Below are 12624 nucleotides of genomic sequence, written 5' to 3' on the forward strand. Positions count from 1 at the left end.
TTCAACAATAGCAGAACATGTTCTTCTAAAATGTATGACACTATTGAATAATACAACCAAACCATATTACACTTGAATAATGCAGCAATTCACAAGCATGTATGTGCAGACAATTTATTTTCTCGTACATTTAGCTTCAAGACCAAAGCACAGAGTTGCTAAAAGAGCGTGTCTTCATCAAGTAATGTTAGCCTATCAAAAATGAATGATTAACCCTCTCATGCCAATATAAAAGTACAGTAGACCTACCTTACATTACTCCAAATCAGCTTCATTTTCCTCAATATCATGCAAATCATTACATATGCTAAAAGCTCATTGTGACTGACAACATGGATATAAGTGAATTCACCACGATAAGCGGTGGAAGCCTATGGAAGCCCCCCCCCCGCAAAAAAGAATCTGACTGTGAGTTATGACATAGTAAATCATAATTATGAGATACTAAATCATAATTATGAGATCTGTAAGTCATAATTATGATATAGTGAGTCTGGATCACGGACTTGAAAAGTAATCTGTGATTCAAACAATAAAGTGGCCCCGCTGAGGAAAAACAAAAAAAGCTGAGGAATGGGGCAGGAGAAATGTAACCACTCTCAAATATGTACATAGTCTCAAGGACTCTCACATAGGGATGCAAGGACTGACCATCCATGAGATCAAAATGATAGTTTTAACCATGTTTTGAAGCTATACAGTGTTTGTTTACAATTATACTGTTTACAAACAATGGAGTTAAACAAGCTTATATTTTGGTTTCTGATGGCATAAGTAAGAACGTTGCTCATGAAGCATTTCTAAGTTACATTCTTCAAGAATCAATGGCTATATATACCAAACCCAGATTGCCCCTTTAACAGATTGGATTGAATTAATGCATTAGTCATATCTGATCAGATGTGAACCAGATGTCATCAAGCAGGCACCAACTCATATCACACACACACACACACTGTGATTGACTATAGGATATACAGTACATAAGGCTGTCCTTTGAAAGTTGAGGGCCTGATGCAAAGTGCACATTGGATTAATGTGATACAGATCGCCTGAACGTGTATCATTATTATGACTTACTATCTCATTATTATAACTTACTATCTCATTATTATGACTTACTATCTCATTATTATGACTTACTATCTCCTTATTTTCACTTACTATCTCATTATTTTTTACTTACTATCTCATTATTATGACTTACTATCTCATAACTCGAAGTCAGATTAAATCAAATAGATTTTGTGGTGGGAACAGACTTCCATAGTCAACTTGCACAATTAGTCTGTGCTTCAATCTCACCAACTGTAGCCTACTGATAACAACCACAGCTGCAGGTAACCTAGAGAAGCCTATACGCATCTGGGCAAACATAACTGTCACGCCCTGACCTTAGAGAGCCTTTTTATTCTCTATTTGGTTAGGTGGGGGTGTGACTAGGGTGGGCAATCTATGTTGTATTTTCTATGTTGACCTGGTCTATCGTTGTCTCTGATTGGGGATCATACTTAGGCAGCCTTTTATCCACCTTAGTTTGTGGGATCTTGATTTTGTATAGTTGCTGTGTAGCCTGCAGAACTTTACGTTCGTTTTGTATTTTGTTTTTCGTGTAACAATAACGTCCTGTTTTTATAGCCTAAGCTATGTATTTATAGCCTAAAATAGGCCCATTTATTTGTGTTCTGAGAAAATGTGAATGATCAAATTTGGTTTATATTCACACTTCGGGTGACTAGGCAACCTAGTCCTTTTTAATCACAAATAATTGACTGGAATGAATCAATCAACACAATTGTGATGACATACTGTATGAGTATCTGTTTTATTACAGATGCAAAGGCCTACAGGATGCAACCATGCATACAGTGAGCGCAGCCATGTTTGTTTTTGTCCGATCACAGTTGTCTCTGTCTGTGTAAAGGGTTTTCATGTTTTCATCCTCCCTAGGGTTAGGAGTTTTTCCAGGGTTGTTCTTTTTTTTACCATATGACCTGATCATACACTGTAACAAGGGTCTGCAGTTGATTACGTACCAGATCAGGAAAAACTCTGGGCCCCAGGAAAACAATTTCCCTCTACCACTCTGGAACCTGTAGTGCCACCTTTGAAATCACCACACAATGTTACAAATTAAAAAACATATCCTATTTGTATGACCACCACGTTTTTGGTGGTGTGGATGGGCTTCCATACTTTTACATGGCTCAGGGCAGCCGGCAGCTACTGCGACAATTTCAGAATGTAACAGGCTGTTACTGAAATTTCTGGTTAAAAAATCTCAATAAAAGTTTCAAATATTTGGAAGAAATTTCAGCTGTTTCAAAAACATTGCTCTGCTATTACCATTTATATTGTAGGAGTGTTGAGTCAATGAGACAATTCTGTTTACACTGCCTTGTTTCAAGGGGGTCAACTGTCGGGCGAGTGTCGTAGCGATCTAGACTTAGCAAGTATGCACGCTTACATTTGAGTAATATGTGTAGTCGACGGTATTTTTTTGTCTTGGAGTTGTGTCTCTGACATAGGGTAAAAGAAGGCTGAGAGAAGTGTTCAGGAGCAACTGTACGGGTTTTCTACACCGTTACGTTATTCTCTGTATATCGGTTATGATGCGCAAAAAGCAGGGAGTTGTTTTAGTGACACAAAGATTAGAGGACATTGGTCTCCAAAGAGAAACGACTAAGGCTCTTTTCCTTCTGAATATCTCTTCAAGCTGTAAGGTGCCCAAAAGGTAGTTGTTTTAGTGACTCGGTGTGTCTGGGCTGTTTTCCTTCTTCAGGAGGACTCTTATCTGCAGACCATCGGTGTTCTGGGGGTTTGTGCGCTACTCTAAATGTTTACTACTAGGCTACTTTAGTTTGCCCCCTCAGCGTATTTTGTCTTTGCAATGTTGGCACAATACTCATGTAATGTTAGCCAGCAGAAGGCATTATCTGCCGCTGTTTATTGTGCTTGTTCGGTGCTATTCTCCATGGTGGCATTGGTCAGCTCATTGAATAGCTTCCTCTGTTATAATAGCGGGATATTTACCATGGGACCTAAGTGGAAAGTTACTTCTGAGGGGAGAGGAACCCAGACCCCCCACCGCCACCGATAGAGGTCTTGCAGTTCATTTCAGGACTTCATCTACATTTTAATTTCCCAACCTGCTGCATTATTAATGGGAAAATGTGTGATCTTGTTTTCTGTGATACAACCTATTGGGGGAATAGATTGCATTGCGAAACATTTATAAGCCTTATGATTACCGTAGATATTTGATCATACTTTCCCGGGTTGTTGTGGTTTGGGAATACACCTCTAACACTACGGGAACCACCTGAGATGTGACACAAGCCTCAGAACTTGAGGAGCGGGAGGCAGGTAGGTAGGTAGTCGAGCGGCTGGAGTGTTAGGCCAGTAACCGGAAAGTCGCTGGTTCGAATACCCGAGCCAACAACGTGAAAAATATGTCTGTGCCCTTGAGCAAGGCACTCAACCCTAATTTGCTCCAGGGACGCCGTACAACTATGGCTAACCCTGTAAAACAACACATTTCACTGCACCCATCTTATTTATTTATTTATTTTAGTTTTCATGGCAGCAGCCATATTGAGACTATACCATTAGCACCCCAGGGAGAGGAGGTGTATGTTCGTGATCTACCCAGATGGGGTCCGAGTGAGTCAGGCAGGAGAGACTATTTCACATCCTGTCAGCTCTCTGGAGACAGCCAGCAGCCTGGAGCCGCACCTGACAGCCATCTGGCTGCTGTTCTACTCATTTTCACTCCACACACACAAACACACACACACACACACTCACACTCACACAAACAGCACAAGCATAAATGGCACTCATACACATACACAAATACACGCACACAGTGATACCAGTCAACTGGAATTAGGCTTCAAAGCACACTTTTTGCACACAAGTAAAACAATTTGTCATCAGTTTTTCTCTAAATTCGGTTGACTGTATATAATTATTTTTCATTTCTCTTTTTAGAAGCCTGTAAAATGACCTGAGAGCAGGTTGAGTTCAAATATTAAGTGTGAGATGCTGTTGGTATTTATTCCAGCCAGGTAGTTTACTTTAATTTCCTCTGTGATGTTTGTGTTTTTCAGGGGGAAAGCAGCGAGGGGTCCGGCCAGTTTGACATATCCCTGTATGAGAACTCCTTCTATCTGTTCTGGCTCCTGGAGCAGCTCCTTCAGGTCGGACAAGGACCTCCAGGGGCCACAGGGGGAACTGGGCACCACTGGAGCCCAGAGCAGAGGATCCTTCTGGGCCGGCTGGAGCATAGCGTCTTGCTCCTGTCCGATGATTTCCCTCTGTACTCCCTCTACATGTGGCGGATAGGGGCTCTCCTCGCCCCCTCCGACATCAACAACACCCAGACCTGAGACTGGCTTTCCAGGAACGAGCGCGGCACCGCCACACGCGTGTAATTCCACCTCCAGATCTTTCTACTTCAAAGGGCTGCAGAAGTTGGTGCAGTTAGTCAAGGAGGATTTGACTAACTTAGCAGGAATCAAAAGACAGGACTTGACAGGACTGGAGAATGAGGTGGTGGCTCCATTTGATATTCTCCTCAGAAGAAGAATCTAAAAATAGTTTTGTGGCTCGTATAGTAAGCTAAACCAATTATTATTGTGTGGCAATGTGAGAAAGACTACAGTGGATGACATTAGAAAAAAAGCATTACATTTTTAATTAGTTTTTATTTACAGACTGTAAATGTAGAATTAACATGCTGAGTATTGTATGAGCAGCTATTTATAGGAACATATTACTGTAAGGAAGGAATGTACAGAATGTTTGTGCTTAGACATCCACGTTTTAATTTGTTGATTCTATTAGCAACATTTTTACTAAAAGGACTTGAATAGAAAAAAGCCTAAATGTTTGTATTCCAGATTTTCCCCTTTCACTTTACAGATTAAAGTCCATGTAAATATTTTGGATTTTAGACTTTGATTTATTAGACCTGTTTTTGGAAGTATTAGCTGATATATTTAACATTTTAAAAGCAACATCCTGCTCCTTACCTGATCTTTCCAAAATATTTGTATTTTACATCGCTCTATTGTCAGAATTTTAATATCTCAAACAGAAGGGCCCTGGACTGGGATTCTACTAAGCTAACATATGGAATTGTTTTAAGATGGTAATACCAACGAACATTTAGCATGATTTTTTTAATGTTTTATGAATAATTTCATAAAACACTGAATTTGGCCTAACTGCTATTAGCCTATAGAAACGCATTGAATAACATTCATACATGGCAAAACAGATAGTCCAAAAATGTATAAAATTGAAGTTTGTTTTGAAGTGTCTGTCCTAAATATGAGATATATATATATAAAAATAAAAAAAGCTCAGGAATTTAGTATATCTATTTTTTACACATTTTTAACCCTTTTTTGGGCACTTAAGTACTTCCATATTCATTCAAAATGTATTTACCCCTTGACTTATTCCACATTTTGTTGTGTTACTGCCTGAATAAAAAATAAATGAAATAGATTCGCTCTCACCCATCTACACACAATACCCCATAATGACACATTGAAAACATGTTTGACATTTTTTCAAATATATAGAAAATTAAATGCATATGTCTAATTTACATAATTATTGACACCCCTGAGTCAATACTTTGTAGAAGCACCTTTGGCGGAAATTACAATCTTTAAGAGGATTGTACAATATTTGCCCATTGTTCTTTCAAAAATTATTCAAGCTCTGCCAAGTTGATTGTTGATCATTGCTAGACAGCCATTTTCAAGTCTTGCCATAGATTTTCAAGACAATTGAAGTCAAAACTAACTAGGCCACTCAGGAGCATTCAACGTCATCTTGGTAAGTCCAGTCCAGTGTAGATCTGTCCTTGTGTTTTAGGCTATTGTCCTGCTGAAATAATTAATCTCCCAGTGTCTGTTGGAAAGCAGACCGAACCAGGTTTTCCTCTAGGATTTTGCCTGTACTTATAGCTATATTCCTTTTATTTTTATCTGCCCAAAAATTCCCTAGTCCTTGCCGGCGACAAGCATACCCATAACATGATGCAGCCACCAACATGCTTGAAGATATGAAGAGTGGTACTCAGTGATGTATTGTCCTGGATTTTTTTCCCCAAACATAACGCTTTGTATTCAGGACCAAAAGTTATTTTCTTTGCCACATTTTTTGCAGTATTACTTGCCTTGTTGCAAACAGAATGGATGTTTGGAATATTCTTATTCTGTACAAGCTTCCTTCTTTTCACTCTGTCATTTAAGTTAGTATTGTGGAGTAACTACAATGTTGTTGATCCATCCACTGTTTTCTCATATCACAACCATTAAACTCTGTATCTGTTTAAAATAACCATTGGCCTCATGGTGAAATCCTTGAGCAGTTTTCTTCCTCTCCAGCAACTGAGTTAGGAAGGACACCATTATCTTTGTAGTGGCTGGGTGTATTGATACACCATCCACAGCCTAATTAATAAGAGTTATGGGAGGGTTTGGCCAGCCCGGATTTCCTTGTCCCATTGCGCTCTTGCGACTCCTTGTGGCAGGCCGGGCGCTTTCAAGCTGACTTCGGTTGCCAACTGGATGGTGTTTCCTCCGACACATTGGTGTGGCTGGCTTCCGGGTTAAGCGAGGTGTGTGTCAAGAAGCAGTGCGGTTTGGCAGGGTTGTGTTTCGGAGGACGCATGGCTCTCAAACTACGCCTCTCCCGAGACTGTAGGGGAGCTGCAGCAATGGGACAAGACTAACTACCAACTTGGATATCACGAAATTGGGGAGAAAAAGGAGTTAAAGTACAACAATAACAAAAAACATAATAATCATAACCTCATTAACCACTATTATTTAACACAGAATGAGTCCATGCAACTTATAATGCATTTTTTACTCCTGAACTTCAGGCTTGCCTTAACAAAGGGGTTGAATACTTATTGACTCAAGACATTTCAGCTTTAAGTTTCCCAAATTTTCAGCAACCACAATTTCACTTTGAGATTATGGGGTATCTGTGACACAAATTTAATCAATCTAAATGTAATACATTTTAAATTCAGGCTGTAACACAACAAAATTTGGAAAAAATAAGAATAATACATTCTGAAGGCACTGTACTTCCATAATTTTTACTGATAATTACTTCAGACAAGTCTTGTGAGGCTTCTGTACATCCTAGAGCAAAACACGTGTTCGTGAGAGTCATCATTCAGTAGAGGGATCGTTATTAATTTATACACCAAACCATTATGACGCTACAGACATTTTTGTGAGAAGACGATTTTTGGGATGTTTCCTGGTTTGACAAACACCGCTGTAGCTCAAATCAAATCAAATCAAATTTTATTTGTCACATACACATGGTTAGCAGATGTTAATGCGAGTGTAGCGAAATGCTTGTGCTTCTAGTTCCGACCATGCAGTAATAACCAACAAGTAATCTAACTAACAATTCCAAAACTACTGTCTTATACACAGTGTAAGGGGATAAAGAATATGTACATAAGGATATATGAATGAGTGATGGTACAGAGCAGCATAGGCAGGATACAGTAGATGGTATCGAGTACAGTATATACATGAGGTGAGTATGTAAACAAAGTGGCATAGTTAAAGTGGCTAGTGATACATGTATTACATAAGGATGCAGTCGATGATATAGAGTACAGTATATACGTATGCCTATGAGATGAATAATGTAGGGTAAGTAACATTATATAATGTAGCATTGTTTAAAGTGGCTAGTGATATATTTACATAATTTCCCATCAATTCCCATTATTAAAGTGGCTGGAGTTGAGTCAGTGTCAGTGTCAGTGTGTTGGCAGCAGCCACTCAATGTTAGTGGTGGCTGTTTAACTGTCTGATGGCCTTGAGATAGAAGCTGTTTTTCAGTCTCTCGGTCCCAGCTTTGATGCACCTGTACTGACCTCGCCTTCTGGATGATAGCGGGGTGAACAGGCAGTGGCTCGGGTGGTTGATGTCCTTGATGATCTTTATGGCCTTCCTGTAACATCGGGTGGTGTAGGTGTCCTGGAGGGCAGGTAGTTTGCCCCCGGTTGTGCAGACCTCACTACCCTCTGGAGAGCCTTACGGTTGTGGGCGGAGCAGTTGCCGTACCAGGCGGTGATACAGCCCGCCAGGATGCTCTCGATTGTAGAATTTGATTGTCGATCTGTAGAAGTTTGTGAGTGCTTTTGGTGACAAACCGAATTTCTTCAGCCTCCTGAGGTTGAAGAGGCGCTGCTGCGCCTTCTTCACGATGCTGTCTGTGTGAGTGGACCAATTCAGTTTGTCTGTGATGTGTATGCCGAGGAACTTAAAACTTGCTACCCTCTCCACTACTGTTCCATCGATGTGGATAGGGGGGTGTTCCCTCTGCTGTTTCCTGAAGTCCACAATCATCTCCTTAGTTTTGTTGACGTTGAGTGTGAGATTATTTTCCTGACACCACACTCCGAGGGCCCTCACCTCCTCCCTGTAGGCCGTCTCGTCGTTGTTGGTAATCAAGCCTACCACTGTTGTGTCGTCCGCAAACTTGATGATTGAGTTGGAGGCGTGCGTGGCCACGCAGTCGTGGGTGAACAGGGAGTACAGGAGAGGGCTCAGAACGCACCCTTGTGGGGCCCCAGTGTTGAGGATCAGCGGGGTGGAGATGTTGCCTACCCTCACCACCTGGGGGCGGCCCGTCAGGAAGTCCAGTACCCAGTTGCACAGGGCGGGGTCGAGACCCAGGGTCTCGAGCTTGATGACGAGCTTGGAGGGTACTATGGTGTTGAATGCCGAGCTGTAGTCGATGAACAGCATTCTCACATAGGTATTCCTCTTGTCCAGATGGGTTAGGGCAGTGTGCAGTGTGGTTGAGATTGCATCGTCTGTGGACCTATTTGGGCGGTAAGCAAATTGGAGTGGGTCTAGGGTGTCGGGTAGGGTGGAGGTGATTGGTCCTTGACTAGTCTATCAAAGCACTTCATGATGACGGAAGTGAGTGCTGTCGTTTAGCTCAGTTACCTTAGCTTTCTTTGGAACAGGAACAATGTTGGCCCTCTTGAAGCATGTGGGAACAGCAGACTGGTATAGGGATTGATTGAATATGTCCGTAAACACACCAGCCAGCTGGTCTGCGCATGCTCTGAGGGCACGGCTGGGGATGCCGTCTGGGCCTGCAGCCTTGCGAGGGTTAACACGTTTAAAGGTCTTACTCACCTCGGCTGCAGTGAAGGAGAGTCCGCATGTTTTCGTTGCAGGCCGTGTCAGTGGCACTGTATTGTCCTCAAAGCGGGCAAAAAAGTTATTTAGTCTGCCTGGGAGCAGGACATCCTGGTCCGTGACTGGGCTGGATTTCTTCTTGAAGTCCGTGATTGACTGTAGACCCTGCCACATGCCTCTTGTGTCTGAGCCGTTGAATTGAGATTCTACTTTGTCTCTGTACTGACGCTTAGCTTGTTTGATAGCCTTGCGGAGGGAATAGCTGCACTGTTTGTATTCGGTCATGTTACCAGTCACCTTGCCCTGATTAAAAGCAGTGGTTCGCGCTTTCAGTTTCACGCGAATGCTGCCATCAATACACGGTTTCTGGTTAGGGAATGTTTTAATCGTTGCTATGGGAACGACATCTTCAACACACGTTCTAATGAACTCGCACACCGAATCAGCGTATTCGTCAATATTGTTATCTGACGCAATACGAAACATGTCCCAGTCCACGTGATGGAAGCAGTCTTGGAGTGTGGAGTCAGCTTGGTCGGACCAGCGTTGGACAGACCTCAGCGTGGGAGCCTCTTGTTTTAGTTTCTGTCTGTAGGCAGGGATCAACAAAATGGAGTCGTGGTCAGCTTTTCCGAAAGGAGGGCGGGGCAGGGCCTTATATGCGTTGCGTTATGCGTGGAGAAACCCGCTGGCTGCACCGTCTCCGATAGCGTCTCTCCAGTGAGCCATGTTTCCGTGAAGCAAAGAACGTTACAGTCTCTGATGACCCTCTGGAATGCTACCCTTGCTCGGATTTCATCAACCTTGTTGTCAAGAGACTGGACATTGGCGAGAAGAATGCTAGGGAGTGGTGCACGATGTGCCCGTCTCCGGAGTCTGACCAGAAGACCGCCTCGTTTCCCTCTTTTTCTGAGTCGTTTTTTTGGGTCGCTGCATGGGATCCATTCCGTTGTCCTGGGTGAAAGTAAATAGTAAATAAATAATAGTAAGTAAATAAATAGTAAGTAAATAAATAATTAAACCCAATTTTGTATTGCTGATTCAACTTGTTAGCCAGGGTTCGTGAAGATAACCAAGAATATACCATTTTCAGATGAGACTGAATTAAAGTGACGATTAATATTGACTGTTATTGATGTAAAATATTACCAGGTCTTTAAGAGTTTATTCGGAAGATAACAGCTCTATAAATATTATTTTGTGGTGTCCTGACTCTCTAGTTAATTACATTTACATGGTTAGCTCAATCAGGTCATATTAATTACGGAGAAAGGATTTTATAGAATAGCATGTCATATCACTTAATCCGGCATAGCCAAAGACACGACAACAGATATCGACTCTAGGGAGTTTTAAGACATGATTGTATAGATTGTCAGTGACATTAATTATCAGTAACACTAGAGTAAATCTGACTTACTGTTTTTACTATTGTAAGTCGATAGCAGGGGTATTCGACCAGGGTTCCGCTGCCCCTACTGCCAGTGGATTTTTTTCTCTCAATGTTTTGATGAATATCGCTAGCAACAACAGAATAAACTAATTTTGAATTACATACCTATAGTAGAAACGAGGAGAATATCTTTCTACTTATGTAAACTCTTAATATTGAGCAAATTACACTCACTGGAGCCAATTACAGTCACTGGAATATCTGACATAGGCTTTGAATAAGCACCTGCGAATAGGCTACCAGTATGGCAAGTGCTGCTGGTAAGCTTTCTTGACTTGCGCATACATTTTTGCCAACACATGGCTAACCTTTGTTTAAAGGTCCAATGCAGCTGTTTTTTATGTCAATATTAAATCATTTCTGGGTGAAATCATTTCTGGGTACCTTACTGAGGTTGTTTTCTATTAAAATGGTCAAAAAGAAACAAAAATTGCTTCCTAGCAAAGAGCAATATCTCAAGCAAGAATTTTGCTATGACTGTATGGGAGTGGTCTGAGTGGGGAGGGGAAAACTGAAAATTTGTTGTCGTTGGCAGAGTGGTTTGGACCTCCCTTTCTTATTTGTCTTATTAACCAATTTACTGCATGTTCACCATGGGCGGCGAGAACTCCATCCCACCAAACCAGGCTGAAAAAACAGCTCTTACTCTAAAAGGACATTAACATAATTTTCACAATTTCACAGTATTATTCCAACCACATAGTGTGGAAATATATATAAAACACAGGAAACTGCACTGGGCATTTTACCATCTTAACAGTGGCTCTTAGCAAAAATTTATATCTAATAGGCTATGTTAGCGTTTACACTTCCTCTTCCAATTATAATGTGGGGAGGTCAAAATAATAAAAATGTATCTACCAAATCTATTCATTTGAAAATGTTGATTACTTCTTTCCATGATCAGTCACCCGATGATAAGAAAAGACGTGAAAACGTATGATGGGGGTCCCTTGGTCTCCACTTTGCCTGGGAAGTGGTCCCAGGGCAAGATAAGGTTGAAGACCCCTGTCCTATAGCAGTGATACCCTAAGTCTGACTTACTATAGTGTTTTAGTTAGTTATTTATTTAACCTTTATTTTAGCAGGGCCTCTTTTTCAAGGGATCCCTGCATGTAGACAAATAATACACATTTACAACATTTACAAATACAATATTTATTTACAAGCAATTTAAGAAAAGCAATCACATTCCTCAACACGGAGGTCCTCCATCAACAACTTCTACTGCCCTAGAGGTAACAGGGGATCAAGTTGCAGCGAGCTCTGCAGATAATTCTATACACGGGTGCAAAAACACTGAATGCAGATGTACCTAATTCTGTAGAGATCAACAGGACCTCTAGAGTTAGCCATCCCTGTGATGGGGTCTGGTAAGTCTTTAGGTACAGTGGAAGTTGGTGCAAAAGGGCTTCATTAACAAAAAGAGAGCAGTGTACCAATCTATGAGACTTGAGCTGGCCAGCCTACATTCTGATATAGGATGTAATAATGTGTACTAAACCTGTCGCCCGTAATAAAGAAAAGTGTTCTGTGGTAAACTGGATCTGATGGTTTCGCATTCATAAAAATGGTTTTACCATAGTCTAACACTTGCAGGAAAGTTGAATGAATTATCTGTGATCAATGAGGGCACTATCCAATATACATATACATAAATCATCGGAAACTTTTTAAAGTAAATTGGAAAACATCATGTACTTGGTTTTATCTGTATTAAGTACCAATCTCATTTCCACAAAAGCTTTCTGCAAAGCAGCAAAAGCAGATTGCAGCCCCCCAAAAAGCCTGGTTGTCACGCCCTGACCTTAGTATTCTTTGTTTTCTTTATTATTTTGGTTAGCTCAGGGTGTGACATGGGTGATATGTGTGTTTTTGTCATATTCTAGGGTGTTTGTACTGTCTAGGGTTTTTTGTAGATTTATGGGGTTGTTTTCATCTAGGTGTTTATGTTGGTCTATG

At 41.1% G+C, this 12624-nt stretch overlaps 1 protein-coding gene across 1 annotated transcript in view; it reads left to right on the forward strand.

Moving 5' to 3' along the window:
* LOC139407751 (meiosis-specific protein MEI4-like) overlaps positions 1-4943 on the forward strand; it is a 43923-nt gene extending 38980 nt beyond the window's left edge. Inside the window, exon 5 of the mRNA XM_071151610.1 lies at positions 4113-4943. Coding sequence (XP_071007711.1) covers positions 4113-4391 — 279 coding nt within the window. The 3' untranslated portion in view covers positions 4392-4943. The remainder of the gene's footprint in view (positions 1-4112) is intronic.
* The last annotated feature ends 7681 nt before the right edge of the window (positions 4944-12624 follow it).

This window comes from Oncorhynchus clarkii, chromosome 4 (genome assembly GCF_045791955.1).
Source record: "Oncorhynchus clarkii lewisi isolate Uvic-CL-2024 chromosome 4, UVic_Ocla_1.0, whole genome shotgun sequence".
Lineage (NCBI taxonomy): Eukaryota > Metazoa > Chordata > Actinopteri > Salmoniformes > Salmonidae > Oncorhynchus > Oncorhynchus clarkii.